At 47.0% G+C, this 26,922-nt stretch overlaps 1 protein-coding gene across 2 annotated transcripts in view; it reads left to right on the top strand.

The window, feature by feature from the left end:
• ARHGAP32 (Rho GTPase activating protein 32) overlaps positions 1 to 26,922 on the top strand; it is a 243,552-nt gene that overhangs the window by 144,508 nt on the left and 72,122 nt on the right. For both annotated transcript variants that reach the window (XM_058856945.1, XM_058856944.1), the window contains 4 exons: positions 3,283 to 3,369; positions 21,458 to 21,595; positions 23,535 to 23,627; positions 25,117 to 25,239. In XM_058856945.1, coding sequence (XP_058712928.1) covers positions 3,283 to 3,369; positions 21,458 to 21,595; positions 23,535 to 23,627; positions 25,117 to 25,239 — 441 coding nt within the window. The remainder of the gene's footprint in view (positions 1 to 3,282; positions 3,370 to 21,457; positions 21,596 to 23,534; positions 23,628 to 25,116; positions 25,240 to 26,922) is intronic.

A 26,922-nucleotide genomic window follows, 5' to 3' on the forward strand; every position in this document is an offset into this window, starting at 1 on the left:
AGCCTGGGACAGTGGAAGGTGTTCCTGCCCAAGGAACCAGATGAGCTTTAAGGTCCCTTCCAACCCAGACCATTCTGGGATTCTCTAATTTTGTAATGTTCACAAGACTCTGCATTATCCATACACATGAAGTGTGGTATGACTGTTTTTAAGGTTTTCTTTGTGTATCATGAAATGATATCCATGAAGAGTTTAGGATACTCTTAAAGGTCATTTATGAAATTGGTCATATCCACTCATCCTAGCTAAGCATATATATTCCAACAATAAATGAACCTAATGGGATCTAATGCCTTGTAATTGTTTATCAGGCTCAGGAGCCAATTTCAATGTGAAGAGGAAACATTGCAGATTATATATTATAAAGTATATGCTGTTTAACTTTGATCAGTTGCAATAAATACTCTTTAGAGATTGTTTACCTCAAGAAAACACATTGGCACAGTTACAGGGATATCCACCAGGCCCCGCTGGCTGCTCTGTTCTTCAAGAACACAAAAATCAATGTCCCACTTTGGAGCCAACCAGATTCTGCCTGTGAGTCATGTTCAGAGTCCAGTAAGGTCAGGAGAAGCCTCTGCTTTGTGCCTGGATTTCAAATCAAGCCTGGGGGCAACTGTGCTTTCCAGGATGTTCTGTTTACAAGGAATACAGCAGCAGGAAAGGCTTTTAAACATCAGGACATCCATGATTTTTGAGAGGGCTTTGGTGCATGTCTATTAACAAAGCAAAATACAAACTGAACCACGTGGGGACAGGGAACATGAGCGAATATTCATCTTTGGGGGCATTTTGCTGTGAGGACAGTTGGATTGCAGGATAAACCCCACAGATTTTCCTGTGTAAACAGTTTCTGTCTCTATCTCAGTCAGCATGAGGCTGTGTGTGGGAGAGGAGCAGTGTTCAGCTGGGTTTTCCAGTTCCCCTCTGAAATGAGACAGGTGCAGGGATGTAGGGCCGTCAGTGGGCTGAAATGGCACTGCTCCCCACAGTGAGTTCATGTGAACAGTGACTGAAGTGGGGCTGTGAGCTCCCAGAACAACATCAGCAGGATGGTCCTTGGGTAGGGAGATTGCTGTAGCTCAGGCTCCTGCTCACACCTCCAGCAGATCCACTGCTCCTCCTGAGGGGTCTGTGCAGAGCCCTGGCGTGGCTGCAGCCCAGCCTGGGGTCAGGGTGTGAAAGGGAGGGTGAGGAATTCACACCGTGCCTTTCTCTACCCCACCACATTCTGCTGCAGTCAGGCCCTGAATTCCTTTCAAGGAGCTCTGCAGTTGCCTGTTGGTGATTTTGTTACCTGACTGTTGTGTTTTTTGGGGCCTGTGGTGATGAGCTTTGCCACTGCTAGGCTCGGTGAAGGGACACCTGAAATTCCTTTAAGTGCTGGGATGCTCTGTGTGCCCTCAATGAGCACAGCGGGGATTAGAGGATGGAAACATTTCTCCAGGCGTAGGAAACCCACATTTGATTAATAGAATCTCAGAATTGGGTTGGCTTGGAAGAGCCCTTAAAGCCCATCTTGTTCTACCCCCTGCCATGGCAGGGACACCTCCCCCTATCCCAGGTTGCTCCAAGCCCCATCCAGCCTGGCCTTGGACACTTCCAGGGATCCAGGAGCAGCCACAGCTTCTCTGGGCACCCTGTGCCAGGACCTCCTCACCCTCACAGGGAGGAATTTCTTCCCAAAATCCCATCTAACCCTGTCCTCTGGCACTGGGAGCCATTCCCTGTGTCCTGTCCCTCCATCCCTTGTCCCCAGTCCCTCTGCAGCTCTCCTGGAGCCCCTTTAGGCCCTGGCAGGGGCTCTGAGCTCTCCCTGGAGCCTTCTGTTCTCCAGGCTGAACATTTCAGTTCTCTCAGCCTTTCCCTACAGAAGGGCTTGAGCCAGCCTTTGGATCTCCTTGTGGCCTTTCTGAACCAGAGCTTTTCATACCTGGCAAACATGGAAAATATCTACAGCATGTGCAAGCCTTCCTCTACTGCATGCTTTGGGTTTCCTTCAGCTGTAGTTCCAAAACTCAGTAGCACTTCAGATGAGATATTTGATAGCAAAGAATGGTGATAAAGGTGGAGGGACGGTGCAATACAGAAGCCATGGTTGTATTTAATCGTATCAATGGCAGCAGCCTGTGCTGATAATAAATTGTACAAACCCAAGGACCTTCTTTGGTTCAGCAGCGTTGTTAATTACCTGCCTACAGCCAACAGAAAAGAAATTAGTATTCCAGGAGTTGGCTTGGTGGAGGGAGAGGGCTGAATCTGTGTATGGTGGGACTTCCCTACAGAGAGAAGGGAGATTCTGGCAGAACAAAGTTAAATAAATTCCAGGTCTCATGGTCATTTGTATGGAAAGAACTTTTCCTTCTTTGTCCTTCTTTCATGGGGTGTCTCACAACCCACTTCTGATTTTCAATTGCTTACATTCATTAAGTACAGCAACTTGGGATTCTTCTTCTCAGCCTTTTTTTTTTTTCATTTATACTTTCATTTGTTTCAGGGCTTTTTTGCTCTTGGCTAATTAAGTTTTTTTTAGCCTTTTAAATTTTATGTACACATTTCCTTTATTTATTTGCTTTGAAAACAGTCTTAACTTGCTTACAATGATTTTTTATTTCTGTTCTCAGAGAAGATAATTAAACATAAGCCATTTTAGTGGGATAACAGGCCCAGGAGCCAAATTCTCTGCGCTCAGTCCATGTGCAGGAATGTCTCCTCACTGCTCTCACACAAACACATCCTGATGATGCAGTAAATGACTCTAGATGTGATGAATGGTGCCATAAAACTCTCTGCTGGGGTGAATTGCTTGACAGCTTTGAAATCTGGAGATATGTTTTATTATCTAATTTACATTATCTGCCTGAATGTATAAAACAAAAAAATAAAATATGGGAAGGGAATAGGGAGAAGCACTGTTCTATATTCATTATCCATGAATATTTATCAAGATATTTTCAGTGAACAATTAATTTAGCAGACTTCTGAGCTGGAGGTTTAATTCCTACCTCAAACCGTTTGCCTCCCCATAATTGTTTTATTTTTGAACCGTATTTTTATTGTTAATCTGTCAGGTGAGGTTCCAGAATCCAGTGGCATTCCATGTTCTGTGTGTGCTGAGTGTCTCCTCTGTGGCAGCTCCAGCCAGACAAGCCCTTTCCTGATGCCCTGAGGCTCAGGGTGTCTTGGCACTGGCTGATGTGGATGTTGTGCTCCGTGTGCCGCTCTGTGCCTGCTCTTGGCCCTCTCTGACCTGTTCTTCTCTCTCCCTGTCCCTCGCTGCAGCTCTCGCTCCCAGAGGAACAGAACGAAGTGACAAGGAATGGCTGTGACTCCAAGGAACTGGTGTACCTGGTGCAGATCTCCTGTCAGGTAAATGCCCTCTTTTCTCCCCCCAGCCTGTGTTTCATTCTCTTTCCAACACTGCCCCAGAATGTTGGGATGTGATGCTTCCCTGTGGTGTGTCTGGGATTTTCCACCTCTTCCCTGCCTCGTTTCCCCAGGGATGCTGCCTGTGCTGCTGCCACCAGCATGTTTTAGGAGAGGAGAAGAATTAAGGGGAGAAAAAGGAGAGTGTGAAGCAAATAATCCTCACTGATGCCCAGGGATGAGCCTGGAGCCAGGAGTGGGTGTGCCCAGGCCGAGGTCACTTTGGGGAGAACATGGACACCTGGACATACCAGTGACCCCAGCAGGGAGAATCCCAGCCAGTGGTGTGTTACCACAGTGTGCTGCTAGGACTCTTGATCTGCTCCCAGACACCTGGCATGGAATTCTCATCTCAGGATGCTTTGGGCAGAGGAATCTGCTGCTCTGTCCCACAAATTCTTCATCTGCTGATCTGTGTGACTTTATAAAATGCTACATAATGGGTTTTAATATGCTCAGTGAGTCACCCTTTGTGGGGGATGCAGGGCACTGGCAGGTTCAGTGCAGAGTTCCTGCCTGTGTTGCGTTGTTTTCCTGGATTTAGAACAGCAGCTCTTTCCATGATTCACCTCAGCACCCCCTGAACACCTGTTTTATCAATGAGTACACACAGACAGGTGGTGAATCTTGAGCAACCAACCATCCCACATCCCAAGGAGCAGAGCCCCTTGCCCTGTTCTGCAGATGGAGCCTGGCCAGGCTGAGCTCCAGCAAGGAATTCCTCTCTGTGGGCAGCTTTCACAGGTTCTTGTCCATGTTTATGAATGTGCTCTCGGGAGAGGGAAGAGAAGCTCCAAGTGGACATATCTCAAATCTGCCAGTGTTTTGGCATTTTTCAGGACTGTTGTAACCCCCTGGCGTCAGTCTGGCACAAAAGCGGCGCTTCCCAGCCAAGCAGGCCAGGCTGACAGGCAGCACAGCAAACCCTGAGGGTGGGCACATGTCTGTCCCAGCCATGGCAGTGCAGTGCCTGGGAAAGGGAGTTTCAGGGGACTGTAGGAAATCGGAATTTCAGTGTGTTTTGAGCCCTCACATTAGGGGTACATTTGCAGTGTTTAGTGGAGGGGTGAACCTTGGATTATTCCCTGTCTGTTGCAGGTGAGCCTGGAGAACGTGGCAGTTTTTCTCTAGCTCCAGAGCAGATAATTTCTGATCCCTGTCCCACATTACTGACACTTCCAGAGATTCACAGGGTGGCCTCAGGTATAATTGTGTCCTAAACCCTGCAGAATGTCCCCATGCAGGAAGGAGGCTCAGGAGCAACGGAGAGCTGGGATGGGGCAGGATGGAGGTGAGGCCTGCCTCTGCTCCTCTGGTGCCTTGCTTCCACTCTCCAGTGCTTTGCAGGGATGTGTCTGAGGGTACAGGCATGGATTTCATCTGTGTGGGGACAATGGGGGGAATGCCGAGCCTTGGCAAAGGGAATTGCTCCTTTGCAGCCGCTGTGCACCAAGCCCAGCTTCTGAGAAATTCCCTTCCCTTCCCTTCCCTTCCCTTCCCTTCCCTTCCCTTCCCTTCCCTTCCCTTCCCTTCCCTTCCCTTCCCTTCCCTTCCCTTCCCTTCCCTTCCCTTCCCTTCCCTTCCCTTCCCTTCCCTTCCCTTCCCTTCCCTTCCCTTCCCTTCCCTTCCCTTCCCTTCCCTTCCCTTCCCTTCCCTTCCCTTCCCTTCCCTTCCCTTCCCTTCCCTTCCCTTCCCTTCCCTTCCCTTCCCTTCCCTTCCCTTCCCTTCCCTTCCCTTCCCTTCCCTTCCCTTCCCTTCCCTTCCCTTCCCTTCCCTTCCCTTCCCTTCCCTTCCCTTCCCTTCCCTTCCCGCACCTTCCCTTCCCGCACCTTCCCTTCCCGCACCTTCCCTTCCCGCACCTTCCCGCACCTTCCCTTCCCTTCCCTTCCCGCACCTTCCCTTCCCGCACCTTCCCTTCCCTTCCCTTCCCTTCCCTTCCCGCACCTTCCCTTCCCTTCCCTTCCCTTCCCTTCCCTTCCCTTCCCGCACCTTCCCGCACCTTCCCTTCCCTTCCCGCACCTTCCCTTCCCGCACCTTCCCTTCCCGCACCTTCCCTTCCCTTCCCGCACCTTCCCTTCCCGCACCTTCCCTTCCCGCACCTTCCCTTCCCGCACCTTCCCTTCCCGCACCTTCCCTTCCCTTCCCTTCCCTTCCCTTCCCTTCCCTTCCCTTCCCTTCCCTTCCCTTCCCTTCCCTTCCCTTCCCTTCCCTTCCCTTCCCTTCCCTTCCCTTCCCTTCCCTTCCCTTCCCTTCCCTTCCCTTCCCTTCCCTTCCCTTCCCTTCCCTTCCCTTCCCTTCCCTTCCCTTCCCTTCCCTTCCCTTCCCTTCCCTTCCCTTCCCTTCCCTTCCCTTCCCTTCCCTTCCCTTCCCTTCCCTTCCCTTCCCTTCCCTTCCCTTCCCTTCCCTTCCCTTCCCTTCCCTTCCCTTCCCTTCCCGCACCTTCCCTTCCCGCACCTTCCCTTCCCTTCCCTTCCCTTCCCTTCCCTTCCCTTCCCTTCCCTTCCCTTCCCTTCCCTTCCCTTCCCTTCCCTTCCCTTCCCTTCCCGCACCTTCCCTTCCCTTCCCTTCCCTTCCCTTCCCTTCCCTTCCCTTCCCTTCCCTTCCCTTCCCTTCCCTTCCCTTCCCTTCCCTTCCCTTCCCTTCCCTTCCCTTCCCTTCCCTTCCCTTCCCTTCCCTTCCCTTCCCTTCCCTTCCCTTCCCTTCCCTTCCCTTCCCTTCCCTTCCCTTCCCTTCCCTTCCCTTCCCTTCCCTTCCCGCACCTTCCCGCACCTTCCCGCACCTTCCCTTCCCTTCCCTTCCCTTCCCTTCCCTTCCCTTCCCTTCCCTTCCCTTCCCTTCCCTTCCCTTCCCTTCCCTTCCCTTCCCTTCCCTTCCCTTCCCTTCCCTTCCCTTCCCTTCCCTTCCCTTCCCTTCCCTTCCCTTCCCTTCCCTTCCCTTCCCTTCCCTTCCCTTCCCTTCCCTTCCCGCACCTTCCCGCACCTTCCCGCACCTTCCCGCACCTTCCCGCACCTTCCCGCACCTTCCCGCACCTTCCCTTCCCTTCCCGCACCTTCCCTTCCCGCACCTTCCCTTCCCGCACCTTCCCTTCCCTTCCCGCACCTTCCCTTCCCTTCCCGCACCTCCCCTCCCCTCCCCTCCCCTCCCCTCCCCTCCCCTCCCCTCCCCTCCCCTCCCCTCCCCTCCCCTCCCCTCCCCTCCCCTCCCCTCCCCTCCCCTCCCCTCCCCTCCCCTCCCCTCCCCTCCCCTCCCCTCCCCTCCCCTCTCCTCCCCCTCATCCATTAAAGGATGGGCATAGAACCAGCCACCTGTCTCCCTTTCTTCCTTTTTTCTTCCTTTATTCATTTTATTTTTACTTTCTTTTCTTTCCCTTTTCCACTTTCCCCCTTTTCCTTTTTTCTCTTTTTCCTTTTTTTCTTTCCCCTTTTCCCCCTTTTCCTCTTCCCCTTTTCTTATTTTCCTCTTTCCCCTCTTCTCCTTTTCTCTTTTTATTTTTCCCTTTTTCTTTACTTTTCTTGTATTTTTCCTTCTTTTTTCTTTTTCTATTTTTTTCTCTTTTTCTTCTGTTTTAAAGTACTCCCCCTGCCTAGTTTGAGCTTCTCCCTTCCCCAAGCCTGTGGTCACCCTCTCCCATATTACTCCATGTCCCTGTCTCAGATCCATAGAAAGCTGAGAAATTTGTGACATTTGGATCCAATGACCAGGAAGGTATGGGAGGAACTGCACAGCTGAGCATCATTTGTGCCATGGAGATGCTTCACCCCTGACATGCCGTGGCCTCTCTGGTGTCCAGGGAGAGATTCCATTCCATCACACATTGGACACCAGCAGTGTCTGCGTGGATTTGGCTCTGCAGGAGAATGAAATGGGAGGTGTGAAATAGCTCATGAAATGGTAGTGCAGTGGGGGCAGATTTTGGCAGGGTGCATCTGGATCAGGCTGAGAATATCAAAGGAGGGAGGAAAAAAGCCTGAAAACTAAATTTGGCTTTCCTCACCCTTTGGATGTGCTTCCAGCGCTGGTGTTCGGCCACTGCAGCAGCCTGAGCTGTATCCTGGATTGCTCAGATGGACACGGGGAATTGTTAGGGAGGCTGCATCCACATAAATGTAAAAGCTTTAAAATAGCTGTGGTTTGTGGCAGGAGCAGATAGCAAAGAGTGAGGGTGTTGCCATCCTGGCAACTTTGGATTCCAGACTTGGAGAAATCAGTTAAACCCATGGGTTTGGGGTTCAGTGCTGGGCCTTGCCCAGTTTGGGCTGTGCAGACCCACTCTGTGTGTTGTGGCCCATCAAATGGCATTTGCTGTGCTACTTCCCTCTGGAGCAGGCAGCAAAGCAAAGCTTTTGAGCAGCAGGTATTTCAAACATCCAGCTCAGCCTTAGCTGGGTTTGGCAGGACACAGCTACTTACACTGAGGGAATTCTATCCCACTTCTTCCCAGCTGTAAGTATTTTTTAGTGGTGTAAAGAGAATTAGTGCTTGATGCCTATTTTGCAAAACCTTCCCAGATAACGTTAGAAAAAGCATTCTTTGGGAGGTGTATTTGTGCTGCAAGTCAGCTTGTGAAATCCAGGCTTTGTGCAAGGTTCAGAGGGGGGTTAAGTCTGCTCAGCTTTTCTTCTACTTCAAAACCTAAAAAAATTAATCCTGTTTATTAGCTCTTAAGAAGAAGTAGGAATATATAGAGAGCTGTTTCAGAAAAGAGGAGAGATAGGATTCTTCTTTTGGACAAATGAAACTAGGAAATGACAAAGGGGAGGGAATTAAATCCTGTTGGGAAGAGCCAATGATGGGAGATTTTGGTTTGGGTTGTTTTCAGCAACATAGGTGGTTTTTCCTTTTTTTTCCAAGTAAGATTGCACTGAACTTGAATTTCTAGAAGATGGATTTCAGAACTTCTGTGAAAAGAGTGATATTATTAAAATAAAAGGGTCAGGTGCTGGAAGGATGGTGTGAGGACTGTACCTGTGAACCCTCTGAAGCTGGAGACATTAGTTGGTAATCCCTGTGGTTCTTGAAGGAGCACAGGGGGTGGCTGAGACCCCTGAGGAATTAATGCTATACCTGCTGCTGTGAAAGTCCTTGGACAGTATCTGCAATTCTTGGGACTTTCCACTGGGGTAAGCAAAGAGTTTACATGGTCTGAGTGTGGAGAACAAGTCAGCACAAGTCAGAGCCTGCAAAAAGGCTGGAAAGGGCTATCCAGTCAGCTTGTTAGGAAGGCTGGAAATGTGCCTTTTGGATGTTTTGGGGTTTGTTCATGTGACACTACAGCAACTCCATGTGTACTTACTTAGATATTACACCAGAAGAATGTCCAGTCTCAACTTTAGTTCTGAAGAAAGAAAGAAACTTGTAAATGCTCTTTACAGTGTGAAATTTGTGGTGTTTGAACACCTCAAGCATCATTTTTAGTGACATTTTGAGTGTCAGGGAGAGAGCAAGGACTGGGTGTGGAGATGTTCAGATTCTGAGGGAGGCTGTAATCCCAGCCTTTCCCAAGGCTTTGGCTGCTCATGTCCATGCTCAGAGTAGACTGTTGGGACAGGAGTGACAGGCACTGCTCACCAGGGATATCAGACTGCACAAGCACGAGCCAGGGCTGACACAATCTCAGGGATTAATCACAGGCTGTCTGCTGTGATGCCAGCCCAGCCACAGCACTTTTCCTGCTCCTTTTTCTGGGGCATAATGCCAACAAAGGAAGCCTTTTTCTGCTCCAGCACTGGTACATTTCTAAAGCTGTTCCCAGAGCAGGAATTCTTGTGGTCCAAGAGGGTTTTCTCCATTTTCCTGCTCCTATTTGCAGGCTGGAAGGAGCTGAGCCATTCCTGTGGCACAGGATGCTCAGTGCTGTGCTCTCTTGATGTTCTTTGTTCCAGCAGGGGCTGTGTTTGCTTTGCCAGATGGAATCTGGTCCCTGGTGCACCAGAGGAAGACATTGCCCCAAACCTCAGCCACTTGTCCCAGCTCTGCCCTGCAGGATATTTGAGCTGGGCACCTTCTGTTTGAAGAGCAGGATTTGCCAAGCTCTGAAGGCATCCCCATCCCACATTCCCTGTGCAAAAATGAGTGTTCAAGAGCACAGGAGGAGCAGGCTCCAAGGAGGAAGAGCAGGCAGGACTCCCCATCCCGGGTGATTTGTGGGGATGAGAGTGTGGAAGACACTGAACGTCCCACAGGGGCGATGTCTTAGTCAGAGGAGCAACGTCTCAAGTGTGGTTTGCTGGTTCTGGCTGCCTGGGATAGTCCAAGCTGGAACCACAGATTGCTTGCCAGGAGAATTTTTGAGTCAAACATTCAAAATGTGGTTGGGTTCTTTGTCTTCTGTATTAACAGTTTCTGTTTGAAGCTCAAGCACCTGGAGAACAGGAACTGAGAAAGTGCTGCTTTGCTTCTGTGAAAAGCTCTTTAAACAAATGACTGAAGGGCAGATTGTAACTCACAGATATTTTTCTGTGTGCTTTATATACATATAATAATACAGAGAGGGCAAAGCTTTCATGTCTTTGTTAAAGGGATATGTGGAAGGTCCAGGTAGATCCTACCCAGTGCAAAATCTGTTTTCAGAATGTGTGTTAACTTCCTTCTCCATGTTTATATAGGATTTTCTGCCTTGATTTAGGATTTTACTAAACAAAACAAAAGCAGTTAGTGGGTGCCTTTATTAAACAATAAATTTTCACATGATGCAGCCTCCTGTCCCTACCTGTGTGTCCTCACCCCTTGGTCAGGGCCAGGGCTGTGTGTGCTCAGGGCTCATAAAAGCTGCTCTGCTTTCACATACATTAAAATTCTGCTCACCAGCATGACCTTTCCCCTGCCTTGTTTTCTGTTCATCTTTTCTGCCTCTTGGCACCACTTGCCTGAAGATGACTGGGAAAATGAAATTTCCACTGACAGGTTGTCCATGAGTTCGGTGCCTCATACCTGCAGGCGTTAGGAAATGGAATCATGGACTGTTTGAGTTGGAAAAGGACTTAAAGCACATCCAGTTCCACCCCCTGCCATGGGCTGTGACACCTTCCACTAGACCAGGTTGTTCCATGCCCCATCCTGGGATGGGGTAGCCGCAGCTTCTCTGGGTAACAAATCCTGAATACTTTGTAAATCCACAAAACCATTTAAAAACCTTCCCACAGGCCTTTCTGACACCATCCTTCCAGATGTTTACACATGTTGAACCTCTGTCCTAAGCTTTTCTCGGGCATTGAGGGCTGTTTCACATTAGGCAAAAGAAAGCAGCAGAATTCCTTGTTTCCACCCCGCTAATCCATCACTCCACGTGCTGTGCTCCGGTGGATCTGAGGTCACACACTACGTGCCTCCTGCTCCCAGCAGCAGTAAATAAAAACGAAGTGACAGTGGGAATGAGAATTAGTCAAGAATGCCTGAAGCTGGCAGGCAGCCTGCAGGGTGCTGCTGGGCTGTGCTTAGACCTCAGGAGATCCCAAAGCCAAGGTGGAGGGGCTTTGAAACACCTGGCTCTGTTCCAGGCTTTGGGGAAGTAAAGTGCCATCTGTAGGGGCTGAATTACATCTGAACTGCATAATTAACATCTATTACTCTGTAGCTGGCATGATACCACTGAAAGATAAATTCATTTAGTAATTGGGATAGTAGTTATGAAGGACAAGGGTATGACTGCCTGGTGTTCAGAGTTTTCCTGCAGGGCAGCACTCCCATCCAGCAGGATTAATAATGGGGTGTCCTGTTTTAAAAGCAGGTTCACCATACCCATTGCTCAGCCTGGGGTTTTGCCATGTGATCCTTAATTCTCACATGGAGTTACGGAGTCCTTGAGGTTGGAAAAGCCCTCCCAGACCATTGAGTCCACCCTGTGACTGATCCCCACCTTGTCACCAGCCCAGAGCTCTGAGTGTCACTACCAGGCCTTCCTTGGACACTCCGGGAACCTCCCTGGGCAACCCCTTCCAATTCCTGACCACTCTTTCCAGGGAAAAATTCCTCTTGGTGTCCAATCTGCACCTCCCCTGGCACTGAGGCCATTTCTTCTTGTCCTGTTTGGACATGTCACCGTGGAAGTGCCAGTTTTGAGGCAAAAGGGATTTTTGTCCCACCCAGGAGCAGCACTGTGCTGGCCCAGCTGCATCTGTGTGTTCTGTGTGTCCTGAGGCTCTGGGGTTCCCTTTCCCTGCTGATGGGACTGCTCCTTCAGCCCCAGCCAGGAAAGATTCACTGCTCTGCTGTGGAGATCATCCACTGCTAATGAGACATGAAAAACTACTGTCACCCTTAAACTTCAGTCTTCAATTGCTCCATTCATGGCTCTCTTTGGATTTTCTTTTCTCTAATTATTTAAGCGTGTATTGTGACAGAAGTGGGATCAGCTCTTTCTTTTCTTAACTCTGGATGCATGAGACGCAAAACCAGGGTTGTAGCTGTGTGTGGATTTTGAATGGAATAATTTATTTACAGAGTGATGTTGCAGAAATAAAAGCTGTTGTGGAGCTGTTGGTGCTAAAGCACATTTTTGCAGCAGGTACAAATGTAAGTGCACTTCAAGCTGTCCCCTCAGCATGCCAGGGACAGTGGATAAATGCTCTGGGGAATTTATTTGAGGGTGGGTTTTGCTGGGGAAAGAGGGTATCTGGAAATAACCTCCTCAAGACAAGAGCCTCCCAGTTCATCAGCCCTGCATGAGGCTGAGCTGCTGGGCAGTTCTTGGTCAAAGGGAATGTGGGTGATACATAACTTCAGAGAGTTTTCCCTGATGGGAACCCCCCAGCTGAAGGGAAGGGCCAGTCCCTGCTCTAGGGAAGGATGAGTGAGAGGGAAAATCATTTGTCAGGATAAAATGCAGTATCACATCAAAGTGCTGCCTAAAATGTTTTTTTGTGAGCTGCAGAGGCTCTCACAGTTCCATGATCGTTTGTTAATGTCGTGTCCTTTGGACATTTTTGCCTTCAGACAGAAAACAAGCCCAGAATTCGAGATCTCTGCTTGTCCACAGACTGTGCTCTGGGCTCTGGCAGTGAGGGTCACTGCAGAAATCTGTGGGGGCAGGAGGACTGTGATGGATCCTGGCAGGGCTCCTGACCCTCATGTGGTGCTTTGGAGACAAGGCTGGGCCCAGCCACAAATTGAAGGGGACATTTGGATTCTTCAGACAAGACACTGAGTCCTTCCCACAACTGAGCAAGTGCAGATGCTTTGCAGAGGAGCCCTTTGCCTACAATTTACTTGTTTGACAACTTTTCCAAAAGCTGGGCTTGGTTCAAGTCCAGAGTAAGAGGAGGATTGTGGTGGATATTCCTTCCTGCCTTGATGTTTATTCCTTATGGAATATAAAATAAGGTTTGCCATGTGCACATTTTCAATACCTGTTTACCTGGGAAGGTGACGGACTGTTGGGACAAATGATCTAAAACAGTTTCATCCAGTCCCATCCTCTTCAAGGCTGCAAAGCTGCTCTGATCACCAGGTGATGTTGGATGTAGGAGGCTGAGGAAGCAGCAGGAGACAGCCCAGGTGAGCACTTGTGGTGCTCAGTCTCAGGGTAGGTGAAGTTCATGACCTTGGAACAGCATCTGCACTTAAAAATAACACATTCACTGCACATAAAATGCAGAGCAGGCAGGTTAGGAAAGGATGGTTTCAAAAAGCTCTGTCAAGGCATGGAAACCACATCAAAATAAACAGTGTATGTGTAAAGGCAGAATCATTCACTTATGGAGTCATTTAGGGTGGAAAAGACCTCCAAAATCATGGAGTTTAACCTTTGCCACAGCACTGCCAAGCCACCACCAGTCCATGTCCCCAAGTGCCACATCAACACTGTTTTTTTAACTCTTCCAGGGACTGTGACTCCACCCACCACTGCTTAGGCAGCTTCTGCCAGGGCTTGACAGACTTTTCCACTAAAAAAATTCCACTTAATATCCAGCTTATCCCTCCTTAGCGCATCTTGTCCTAAAGATACTTCAGTGGTAAATCAAAGATGCATCATTTTCACTGTAGCAAATACTGGCACAGACCCAGGTGGCAAAATACACAATCCCAACAGTTTTCCAAAGTTCTCTCCTCCTAGTTCCACTGAGTGCACATGCATTATTAAACTGATACTCAGAAGATAATTTGTAATTGAGCTGTCTGGGTAATAATATGGCTGAGAGTGCCACTGTTGCACCCAGTAAATAGAGGTGCTTTGCCCAACTGCATGTTACATTAAAAATAAGGTTTGTTTAGAGGAGTCAGTCACAGAATTCTCAGAGGGAACCTGATTTGATCTTGTTCTGAGGTTGTTGGGGCTTTCCCAGAGTTACAGAGCAGGTTTGGGCCCCAAGTTTGTTAAAATGCACAGAGCAGGTGTTGGTTGCTGCTGAGGATATGCCACAGGCTAGGGGATGGAGGCATCAGAAACAAATACTGACTGTGAATTTTCCAAGACTGTAGAGCAGGTTTGCCACCAAGGGCTCAGGTTTTGACAGATCAGGAAGGACTTTCTGTTTTCCAAATGGTGCATTTTTATCTCATCTGTGGGTTTAAAACTGTGCTTTTATTTCAAATGTTGTAGTTTATGTTTTTGAAAGCTCCCATCAGGGATATTAGATATTGAAGATAGTCTGTCTTAAATATTTCATCTCCTTGGTCTTGGCACTACTTTTCACTCTTTCTTCATAAAACTGATGACTGCAGCTGCCAGAAAAGCAACTGATTTTCCATTTTGGCTCCAGCTTTCTTCCCAAAACCTCCCTGTAGCTGCTTCTGGTTTTTGTGCTTTCTAAATAATGTTTCACTCTTCCAACCTCTGTCCTTGAGGCTCAATCAGCTCCATCTCTAACATCCCTGCTTACAGATCTTTTCCCTGTAAATATGCATAGTTTTCATCTATAACCTTGCCCAGAGACATTTCTTACCCTGTTAGTGATATTTTCCAAACACTGGTAGTAGTGTTGCTTCATTCTGGGGTGTCAGGATGAATGGGGCTGGAAGGGAGCAGTGTCAGATACAGCAGGGTTTTGTAATTTCTGTGTTCCTGAGTGGCTGTTGTTTGTAAATGATGTGATGGATGTCTGGTCTGTGGCATTACAGCCCTAACAGGGTCATGGGGGGTTTTCAAATAAAGTTTTTTGGGTTTGCACCTACAAGAAAACCTCTTTTCTCCCTGGTAGCTTGTTTTTACAAAAACATGATTGATTCTGTGCTCTGATCAAACATAGATGTATACACACAAGTCAGCTGTTTGCTTCCATGATCTGCCTGAGAAATGAGATTTAAGAAAATTGAGATCTCTGTCTGCCAAAGCTGCTGATGCTGTAGGTGACCTCAGGCAAGGAATTCAGGAAGATTTTGGAAATATGAAAAAAAAAGGAATGGCTTCCCACTGCCAGAGAGCAGGTTTAGATGGGATATTGGGAAGGAAATCCCCCCTGTGAGGATGGGCAGGCCCTGGCACAGGGTGCCCAGAGAAGCTGTGGCTGCTCCTGGATCCCTGGAAGTGTCCAAGGCCAGGTTGGATGGGGCTTGGAGCAAGTTTCTAATGGAAGGTGTTCCTGCCCATGGCAGGGGTGGGACTGGATGGGATTTAAGGTTCCTCCCAATGCAAGCCATCCTGGGATTCTGTGATTTTCTTTTCTTCTGTTTTAATAACCTCAGGCAAGTAATTTTCAAAGGTTTTTTGTTTTGCTCTAAAGGCTAATGGTGGCTGCTGGCTTTGATGGAGCTCTCCTCTGTGGCTGAGTGCAGAGCAGTTCATGGCACATTTGGGCTGTGGGGTAAGGAGGGAGCTGTATTTAATGCCTTCCATGTCCATACAATCATTTGTAGCTGTTCATACATACATGGACATACTTGCTGTCCTGCTACCTGGGGGATGGTGCAATTTCAGTTCTCTTCCCTTAGCTCTGCTATGTGGCTCTGAAGGATTTCATTTGTTGGCTCCAAGCTCTCACTGTGTCACATCTCTGATTTTCTGAAGTGCAGAAAAGCAGCCCCCCACGCTGTGCCCACCCTCCCCTCACCCCTGACCCGCTGCTCCATGGTGGAATTTCGCTAAAGAGATGATGGGTATGGAACTGTTCAAATTACAGCGTGTCAGGAGAGCAGGGATTTCACTCACATGTCAACGGCTGCAAATCCTGCATTGAGTTTAAGGTCTGTCAGACTGCCATTCAGAAATGGGCTGGTTCTGGGAGGAAAAATGGCTCTTAGGGTTTCAGGCACTCTCTTTGTGTTGGGTTCTCTTGCTGGGCTCTTACTCATCTGTACGTGTACAAAACCACTCACCCCCAAAGCCTGAGCCAGGTTTTTATTTACTCCTGGCAAAACTGTTCCTCTGAGGGACACAGGAACCACTGGAGCTCGTGGCTTGTGTCTCTTTCTGCTCCAGAGAACCACACACTCTTGAGAGGGTGATTTCCCAAACAGTGAGGACAGACAGGATGACACTGCTGTCACTCAGATCCAGCCCTGTGTCCCTGCGTGTGCTTTGGGAGATCCAATCTGTAATTGGAGTCCAGCAGCACAAATAAGTCTAATTTTTAGGGGAGAAAAGCTGCAGTGGTTTCCATTAAAATCTTTTTATCCTAGTGACTGCAATTAATTGATAATAAACTGTTAATTAATGCAGGGAGATTAATTTATGCTATGTAATAAGACTAATAAAGTATAAACTTAAATATACCAAATTTTCTCCTCTGCTTTGTGCTCTGTCCATTTGTATATTCCCTCCATTTTGTGCTTGTTCCTCCCTCCATGTGCTGTGATTCCAGGTGGAGTGCTGAAGTTTTAGTGTTTGTTCAGAAATAAAGTACTTTTATGTTGCCTTAGTTTTAAACTTAAACTCCCTTTGCATTTTAAAGATTTATAATTTCCTTCAAGTTAGAATAACACACCAGAAGTCGTGGAATCGCTTTTGTAAACAAATGTAAGTGTAGATAAAGAGACCTAAGGCACCAGCTAAAAACACTTCCTGGGTGAACTCCCCAGGATGGATTTTATCCATCTTGCTTTCTGTTTTGACTAAATCTCTAAACCCTTTTCTGCTGTGACTTGAAACAGGAAAGGGCTGAAGGGTCAGGCTGGAATAACATACAGAGCCTGAGCCCCAGACAGCTGTAAGAGTCACCCATGGCAGAGTTAACCTCTCCTGCTGGATGCTGCTGCTTTTCCAGCTATTTAATCTGTGGTGTTTTCTTACTGATGGGTCAAACTGAAGTGACTTTTGCCTTATACTTTCATCTCATTTTCTGCTCTTGCTCTCCATGTGGACTGCAAGGTTCAGGACAGCATCCATGTGTTCTCTCTGAGGAAATAAGCATTTGAACCAGAAGAAAAAGGTCTATCCCTGTCTTAAAATAAATAAATCCTAAGTGCTGTAGAGCAAACCCAGTCAGACAGGAAAGTTGTGTGTGCTGGAACTCAGTGGAAGTCTGGCTGTCTTGGAGAGAGATTGATGGACAAGATGGGGGCTTGTCTGCTGACATGGAGGCAGATCCAGCTGGAAACAGGAGTTTTTCTTACATAGCAAGAAGATCTATAAATCTTTACTACAACATTCTAGCATGTAAGTTTTGTGAATGGATGGTACCACAAATCCTGGCAGCAACTGGGACCTCCCTTGCAGGCTGGGTGCCTCTGGCTGTTGCTCAGGGCACAGCTGGAAGAATTACTTCTGCCAGATGCTGAGTGGAAACAGTTAAACCTATGTACAAATATTGCAGAATGGAGCTGGCCTGATCTTAGGGGATCCCCTCTCGGAAATGAGCACAATTCTTGTATTATTATTGTATCTTGTATTATATTATTGTACTGATAATTGAAGTGTTTAAGGGATGGTGGAGCAAAGCGAGGCTTTGACTGTGGGATTGAAAATGCAGGGAATGGTTTCAAATTGCTTCCTCTCAGATTTGCAGTGGCTCATGTCTGTGTGTTGGTAATGAAGCCATCACTGAGCTGCAGGAATCAGGCTGGGCTTGGGAAGAATGGGAATAGGAGTGACACTGCTGTTCTTCTGAAGTGCCACAGGACTGAGCTGAGCTTAAGGGAGTAGGAAACTACTCAAGGCTGTGGCTGCTCATCGTCCTTCGCAGGCCATTTGATCAGCAGAGCTAAAAATATTCCTTGTGGAGCTGGGCTCTGGATCCCTGTCCCTCTCCATTTGCTCCCATGCAAAGTGAAGCCCAGGAGTGTCTCTGGTTTGTGATCTCACAGTGGTGCTGCTACTGATGGAGGGTTCAGATCTCTGGCTCACTGGAAATTAAATCATCAGTTCAGTAATATGTGATCATTTCTTTAGCATGACATTTCTCCTTGCTTTGATAATCTGAAAAAAATCAGCAGCTCTGTGCAGAGACTGAACTCTCACCAGGCTCTCATTGTACATTTAATCTTACCCAGGAGAGTAAGGGAGAACAGAACAGGATGGAAAAAGAGTAGGGATGAGACCAGATTTGCCATTCTGTGAGAAATTCCAGATTTGTCATGATGCTTTTCGTTGTGAACATTTCTGTCAAAAGAAATTTTCAAAAATGCATTGATTTTTTTTCAAGAGAAACTTGTTTTTAAGTCAGTGGTCAATTTTTCCTTTTAAAGGTTCTGAAATAATGGCATTATTGAAATCTTCACTTGATAATTATTAACTTGATAATAATTGATAATTGATTTTTTATTTTAATGAACTTTGTCACAGCCAGGTTTGTTGTTGAAGGTCTGGATCTGGGAAATCACTTTGTGCTTAACTTCACCTCTTATGTCCTACTGAAGTGAATGGGATTTAAGCTTGTGCTTCTGTAAATCAGGACCATTAATAATTAAGGGAATGAAAAGTAATTATTGAATTAGAAAATTAGAGGCTGATTAAAAATTTATTTGAGCAACAGTTTATGGAAATAATTAAAACTATGAAAAGACATTTTTGCCATATGGATGTTGAATGCCTGAAGCACCAGAAATGTAGAGCTTTGCTATAAAACACAGTTGACAGCACAAGACCAACTTAACGGGCACTTACTTGTGTCTAATATTTTATTAACTCTCTAAATTAAAAAAGAATCCTTTTGCCAAACTTTTCTGGTATTTGAGAATTTGCAGAAAAGGGGAGCAAGATGTACAATTTTTATATTGGTATAAGGAAGCCTTTGTAGTACTTTGGGTCTGGGATGAGGATGCTGCTGTTGCTGCTGCTTTGGCTGTGCCTCTCTGGGAGTCCTGCTGGGAGAATCCAGGCTTTGCTTTCCTGTGATTTGTGCTGGAGATCTAATGGGAAGCACTAAATACTGTCCAGTTCCTTCTTTGGTTGCTGCAGTGATTCCTACCTGTAAAGTTAATTGCATCCCATGTAAATGTGGCTTAAAAATTTGTCACTCAGGCTACAAATCTGAAAAAAAACTTTGCTTAGTACAACTTGAAGTCCAACCTAGAGCATAGGAGCTTTTTGAAATGAATGATGGCAGGATTAAAACTGTAGAATATTGGTAAATACTCCACTTTAGGGTGTTGGAATAACATCCTGCTGGGTGGAAACGTGTTATTGCTCCTGAAGTACTGCTCTGTGCCAGCACAGCCTGTGCACGGTCACTCTGAGTGAGACAGGAACTGGCAGCCCTGTTCCCAGAAAGTGGAGGGACAGGTGCTGAGCTCATCTGAGTGAAGTGACAGGACCTGAGGAACAGCTGGAGCTGTGCCAGGGGAGGTTTAAGTTGGATTTAGGGAAAGGTTCTTCCCCCAGAAGGTGCCCAGGCTCCCCAGGGAATGGGCACAGCCTCGAGGCTGCCAGAGCTACAGGAACCTTTGGGCAGAGCTGCCAGGGATGGCCAGGGTGAGAGTGTAGGGGTGTCTGTGCAGGGCCAGGACTTGGACTGATGATCCTTGTGGGTCCAACTCAGGATATTCCATGATTCCACAAAGTATTCTATGATCCTTTTGCAAAGGAGCCTGACATCCATGATCCTAGGTTGAATGATCTGGGAATGGTGAGGAGTTTCTGTCCTCCAGGCACCTACAGCATCCCTCTCCTGGAGCCTGGGCTGCTGGCAGGGAGAGCTCAAGGAGGGCTCAGGGAGAGCTCAGGGATGGGAGAGCTCAGGGAGAGCTCTGCTGGTTGCTTAGCAGCTGCGAGCTGCAGTTTGGAGGTGCAGGAGCTAAGGATCCCAGTTCCTGTGCTCCAGCTCTGCTGCCTGTCCTTGCTCCAGAAGCCTCCCGTGGGGCCAGAGACACTGCTGCTGGTGTGGGGTAAGCTGTCCCTGCTCATCCATTACCTTTTCCTGCTGTTGTCAGCCCCTTGACTGGGATGGTGTGGGATGCTGCACACCCTGGCACAGCAGGGGCTGACCTAGCTCTGCCTCTCGGCTGCATTTAACTCTTACTGCCCTCATTCATGGCAACCAGACTGCAAAGCTACAGGCCAGCCTTTAAAATGAAATATAATGGAATTACTGACAGGTTTAGGATTGTTTGACAGATCATTTTGTTGTTTGGGTGGTCATGTAGGATTTAAATGCCCGGTTTGGTGGCAGAGGCAGATCCAGGATCACAGGGATTTCTTAGGCTGCTTTTCCCTACATATGTGACTGAACCTTGAAGGTCACACTGGCAGCTCAGTGAGAGAGCAAGAATCCTTTAATTGCACAAGATGGAGAAATGGGGAATGCTGACAGCTCCCTGAAGAGAATTAGCCTTGCACTCCTGGTTTTATTTTCGTCCTTTAGACAAAAAGTAAAATGACATAATGTGGAAATCCCAAATAATTTATCCTGTGTAGGTGCCTCTTTGTAGGATTGTGAAATATGGTGATTTCTCATGAACTGAAAGCAGAGTTTATGGACAGAGTCACAGTGTGGAGTTGTCTTAAATCATTGGAACAGAATGTAGCTGGATTGAGGGTTTATATCTGCAATTGCCACGCAGGCTTTGGATATTAATGAAAACTGATGCTTAGAACTTTGCTGATAAAGAAATCAGTGTAGAGGAATTATGACTGGCAATTCAGAGTAGGCCATGCCTTTTGTATCCCAGGGGAGAGGGCACCTGCCAGCCACACACAGCAGGTCAGCATTTACAGCTCTGTCCCCTCTAGTGTCCTACTTACACCACGCATCCCCTGCTTTCTGCTCCACTTCCAGGCATCCCTGCACCACTTCCAGTCCCTGGCACTGCCTCTGAGTGCCCATGGAACCCGGAGCAATCTGATCCCTTGATTCCCTCCACATCCCTGGCACTATCCAAGGTCAGGCTGGACAGTGCTTGGAGCAGACTGGAACAGGAGGTGTCCATGCCCATGGCAGGGGTGGAACTGGATGGGCTTTAAGTTCCCTTCTCTCCCAAACCATTCCAGGATTCTGTGATTAATGACTCTTCATAAAAGTGCTTTGACCTGTAAACTGCTGCATTATTACAATGTTTTTTTATTGATCATAACAGGTCATGGAGCATTTAAAAGTTATCATTAGATATTAAAAGCTTCACAAAGCAAACTGTTCTGTGCTGCCACAGTTCATTCCTTGTCCCCTGGAGCAGTCTGTATCTTGTCTATATTTTAATTGGGGAAATAATATGCACTCAGGAATTAATCTGCAGCTAGAGTTGTTCATCATGGATTCTTTTCTTAATTCAGCTGAAGGTTTGCCTGGGGCACCTGGCAGAAATTTTGCAAGCTTCAATCCTGCCTTCAGATCTCTGCATTTATATGCTTCTGTCTGTTTGGAATCTAATTTCACGCAGTTTATACAACCACTTGGTGACTTACATTTGTGCAAGGACACCTTGTGTAGGAAAATGCTACAAAATCCTTGTAAGACAGGTGGAAGTTAAAGCTCTGGATGGGTCTCATGATGCTGGGCCACATCCAAACCCATGGTTAAATAATTCAAGCAGGACCACTAACAGCTGGTTTGAGCATGAATGGCTGCTGAAAATAAAAACATGAAAATGTTACCTGCAAATTAAAACATGAAAATGTTACTCAGGCACTTTGATCGCTTTCAGATGTTTCAAGTGTTATTTCTGCTCAGATTTCCCTTTCCTCAGTGCTGAGGAGCTGCTGACAGTGTGGCTGTGTTTGTGTGTGCAGGGCAGGAGCTGGATCGTGAAGAGGAGCTATGAGGATTTCCGTGTGCTGGACAAACACCTCCACCTGTGCATCTACGACCGCCGCTTCTCGCAGCTGGCCGAGCTGCCCCGCTCCGATGCCCTGAAGGACAGCCCCGAGGTAAAGGGACCCTCTGGGGCACTCCTGGAGCAGGCACCACCCAGGGACTGCCATTTGGTCAAGGAATGACCTCTGGGGGAGCTTTACTTGGATACCAGGGACAATTTCTTAATGGAAAGGGCTGTCAGACATTGGAAGGGGCTGCCCAGGGCAGTGGTGCCATCCCTGGAAGTGCTCAAAAGTGTGTGGATGTGGCACCCAGGACATGGTTTCGTGGTGAACTTAGAGGTCTTTTCCAGTGTCAGCAATTCCATGTATTTCTAGTACAGAGTAGTTTTAAACAGCCTGGTTTACATTTGAAAATTGGCTACCACAGATAAAGTCACTGTTTTCCACCCCTAATTTCAGTGATCTAAAGGGAAATACCCTGCAAGTTCAGACAAATTAATTAAGCTCCTGAATCTAGAATAGTGATTGAGTGTCAAGAAAGCAGCTGTCCTGTGGTACCTTAGATGTGAATTTGGTTTTGTCCTTGGAAACTTTGTCAATGATGTGGGTATTTCCTGGCTTAGTGTTACCAACTCAGCATTCCCGGAAATCCTGCTGTCTAAACTGCAGCACTGCAAGAGCAATCCCATTTGGAGTGCTAGGCTTCCATTTTAAATTGAGTATTCCTGAAGTGTTTTTTAAGAGCATGTGCATTAGTGTGTTATTTAAATGGTCTTTAAAAAGCCCTTTTTCCTCAATGTGTTTCGGGGTTTTTTTCTCAAAGAGATACTTTTCATTTCTTGGCTTACTGTCTTCACCCTGGAGTATGATGAGCTGAAATTACCTCAGGTTCTCACTACTGATAATGGAAATATTTATTCATGTCCAGAAAAATCTCTTGGAAATCAGCAGGTGAATCTTGGCTGCATCGTTTTGGAGGACGTGGACACTGAAATTAGTGCCCCCTGAAATTTTACAGGTTGTTTGCCATGGAATTGAAGGAGCTAATCATGCAGCCCCATGACTCAGCAGAGACTGATTTATCACTTGCTTTTCACACAGGGTATTTCTGAGGACAATCTAAAATTTAAATTCAGCAGAAGCAACAATATTCAGGACAATGAATTCCTGGTTTATTTTTAATTATATTTTAGGCATTCCTGTGTCTTGCATCCTTGTACCAGTGATCAATTGGACTTTAGAGCACATGCCTGAAAATCTGCATTCTGTCTGCAAGCACAGAGGATTTGAAGATTCTGAATAGCTCTGCTGCTCTGTGAAACGTAACTCTGCAGCTGTGGGGTGTCTCGTATATTTTTTATTTTGAATTGGCCACATCAGAACAGATGTTTGAGGAGAACAATGTTTTAAACAGTCCTACAGATTCTGGGCTACAATGCTGCTTTATACTACTGTCACTGTGAGACTTTGGAAAGATCTCAGTGGCTTCTCTGTAATAAAAACCAGTTTACTGTTACAGAAGGGACATGGCAAAGTGTATTTTTAAGCCCCTCTTCTACTGCTTGAAATACTACTCTTTGGCCAGGGGGTCAGTCTGAGTTGCTACATTCTTAGGGCTTTGCAAGCACGTGGAAGTGGCAGCCAGGGGTTTGTTCACTGAGTGGTTCTCAGGTGTGTTTGGTGGCCCTAAGACACATGAATTATTTGTATGTAAAGTCCACAATGAGGGGAAGGTTTTAGATTTAAGGTATCTTGATAAGGGAAGTTTAAAAAATCTGCATGAGTCTTACAAAATAGTAATAACATTATTACTTTCACAGAGAGCTGCTTCTTTGCCCTTTCTTTTGGTGTAACCATTATAGCCCTGTGTGTAGCTTGCTGTCCTTTGAATGACAGAAAAACATTTATCTGCTGAAGGGAACGTATCACTGTCACTCTTGCCTGTGGCAGTGGGTGATTTCTGGTCTTCCCTAAGCCTGCAGAAGGCTCTCCAAAGGAAGGTGCATTAACAGAAGCACTGTGTGTATGTGTGTGTGTGTTTGTGTCCCAGCTGGTCACCCAGATGCTGATGGCTTACCTGGCTCGGCTCTCCAACATCGCAGGCAACAAGATCAACTGTGGCCCTGCCCTCACATGGATGGAGGTACAGCATAAACCTGGGGTGTTCCTTGTTTCCTGACCTTGGAAACATAGCAGGCATACTCTGCTCTTTCCAGACCTGTTGATGTCACTGAAATTCTATCCTGAAAGCTTTATTCCTTTCTTACCAGCAAGTAGGTGGTGTAGGACACACAGAATCAGAACCAGTATTAAGAGTATAGAGGTTTTTTTCTTTGTTATCTGGATTTTGTCTCTCAGAAATTGTCCTGCAGATATTCACAAATAAAGGAGGTGGCAGTCCCAGTGGGCTGCCTCGGAATGTCAGGTTCAGGGCTGAATCTCCCAGTGATGGGTTACAGAAGGCTCACTTGTTTCAAAACTCACTTATTCCTGCTCTCCTTTTTGCCAAGGCAATGCTGCAAGTGTGGCACATTTCTAAAACTGAGCTGTCTCTGTTATGGTGTTTCCCTGGTCTCTTGGGTTTTTTTTAAATCATTTCTCCCTGTGGCAGCTCCAAACCCTGTAAATACTCCGTGCTCCTGTTGGCTCCCCTGCAGACAGAGGCAGCCTTGTGCTTGCAGTGGCTTGTGCTTGCTCTTACAGTTTGTGTGTTGTGAACTGCAGCTGCAGCTCTGCTTTCAGGTTTAATGGTCTTGTAGCCTTTAAACAATAGCCCTTGCTGGGGAGGAGGGCAGGGAAGGCTGGATGAGTGTCCAGCTGTCCCTGCCCAGGCTGGCTGCAGACCTCTGGCTCTCCATCGCTGCACACCAGGAATAGAAACAGCTATTAATAGACTCTTGCAGCTCCTTTTTAAATGCTTCTGATAAGGATTGAGTGTGTTTTCCTGCAATTTTCCCCACTGATACCCTTCTCACCCTGAAATCCTTTGGGATGAGAAAAATCTTGGAAAGTGGCAAAGGGAGGAAGGAAGTTGTAGAGAGAAATAAGATGTCGGATTCACAGCTACACATGAGGCCTGGAGATCACAGCAAACCCAGTGCACATACAGTGCAGAATAACCTTTATGACTCACTGAGAATCCTATAGGATTTAACACAGAAATCTGGGAGTTTTGGAAGTAGGCTGATGATTGCAAGGGAAGGGTGAATGTTTTCTTTAAAAAATAAATAGAAGGGTGGGAGAAAATGGGAGGCAACACTAGTTTTTGGTTTGACAGCATTTCCTCCTTCCCTCAGTACCTTGAGCATTAATTCCACCTTTCAGAGGATTTTTGTAGCACATCTGTATTGCCACTGAAGACCACCATGATTTGGTGATGAAGGGAGGTACAGGCACTCACTGTGTTACTGACTGTACACAAAGCTGCACCAATCCAGCATTTCTTTCCTCATGGGATGGGCACACCCGACCTGCTGGAACCCCCCAGTGAGTTGTTCTGTCTGTGCTGTGCCCTCTCTCCTGGGGCCCAGGGCTGAGCTGTCTCTCTCAATCAGCTTGAAGCCTCTGCACCATTAAAATGCCTCCTCACTTGTCCTCAGCTGCCTCAGAGTCCCCTGTGCTCTTTGTTTCAGATTGATAACAAGGGGAATCACCTGCTGGTCCATGAGGAATCGTCCATTAACGTCCCTGCTATTGCTGCTGCCCATGTCATTAAGAGATACATTGCTCAAGCAGCCGATGAACTGTCCTTTGAGGTAAATAAAGCACTTGCATTCCTTGTTGTCAGCTACAGATGAGTGTAAACTGTTTGTGTGGGCCTGTGTGCCCATCAGGGATATGTCCAGACACTTCCATGGTGTTTTGTGAGGTGAAGCTTGGAAGATTGAGTTGAATATTCGATCTGCAATGAGTTGGATACAGGCAGATGCTCAGTCATCTTTAAAATAATGCTTTACTTGGCATTAGTATCTTCTGATTAACCAGCTCCTGCCAGCTCCTCTGGGCTGTCCCTGAGCAGAGCCCACATGTTTTCTGTTCAGGATGACTGTCCCTGTGTGTGGACACAAGTTTCATTTCTCCTTGCCCAGGTTACACCACCCAGGTTCATCTGAGCAAGTGTTGTGTTGATAACCATTTTTAAGAGCTTCTGCTCCCATGAGAAGAACTAGACTGGCAAAGGATTGCTGCTTAAAGGGCAGGTGATGAGCTAAAACTGGTCTGAAAATCCAGCACAGGAGTCGCTGTGGAGCAAATCCCTGAATTTCAGGATGGTTTGGCTTGGGAGGGACCTTAAAACCCATCCCATTCCACCCCTTGCCATGGGCAGGGACAGCTTCCTGTAGCCCAGGTTGCTCCACATCTCATCCAAGATTGCCAGATCAGACCCTGGAAGCTTTTGGTTGTCTGGCAGTTGTCTGTTTTACCCAAAAAGCAGCGTTCTGTGCTCTGGTTGCCCTGTGCAATGGTGCTGTTTCTGCAAAATGTGTGAAGGAAAACAGTGCCCTGAAAAGCTTTGTGATCACATCCTTGCTGTGCAGCACAGGAGGGGAAGATAATGGTAATAGTCTGGTGCTGCCAGGGGTTTGTTCATGTTCAAATCAAGGCAAGTATTAGCATACCCCAGAGAACAGTGTGATCAGAGGGACATGTGGGCACAGCAGCTCTGAGCTGGAGTCCAAGCAGCACAGGATCCAGGCTGGCTGTCAGCTTTTGAGAGCACTGAAATTACACTCCCTGCTTGTAAGTGTTGCTCTGTGCAGAAGGGAAACTGAGGAATGTGCAGTTTCCAAGGGTGTGCAGTGAGACACCTCAGCAGAACTGACACAGAACAGGATCAGGGGTTTTACAATAATGAGCCCTGTTCCCTAACCCAAATTATCTCTGTTTGCTGTTCTAAATTTCTAATAGGCAATTGCACAAGCAGCTGACTGGCGTTTGCTCACCAGTTCTGAGAAACATCCTCAGTGTCTCTCCTGTGCTGGCAGCAGTTTCCTTCATGGACATTTGCTTTGCTCTTGGTTCACTGTTCCCTGGGGGAAATTATTTCCCCACGTCTCAGTTATCCCTGTCTGCAAACTGGGGATGCGTTGTCTTTCCTGTAAAACACTTCGAGATGCATCAGTGTAAAATATCTGGTGAAAGTTGAGTGTTATTGGCATGAATTTTTGCCCTTCTTACCTGCAGTTTTATTTAGGTTCTGCCCCTTCTAATTTTCTGTAATAGAGGCCACACAGAGCTCGATTCAAACCAAGCCAAATTTAGTATTGATTATACTGATTTCCTTTTGAAAAACCACAGTGTTACATTTTTATGGGAATGAGTAAAGCTTCAGAAAAACTTTCTGGTGTTTTGCATCCCATTGCTGTAGCACCACCTCTCCTCTCTTCACTTCCTAACCCTGGGCAGCTCATCTGGGGCAGTTTGGGAGCTGCAAAGGC

The sequence above is a fragment of the Poecile atricapillus genome, chromosome 25, assembly GCF_030490865.1.
Source record: "Poecile atricapillus isolate bPoeAtr1 chromosome 25, bPoeAtr1.hap1, whole genome shotgun sequence".
Lineage (NCBI taxonomy): Eukaryota > Metazoa > Chordata > Aves > Passeriformes > Paridae > Poecile > Poecile atricapillus.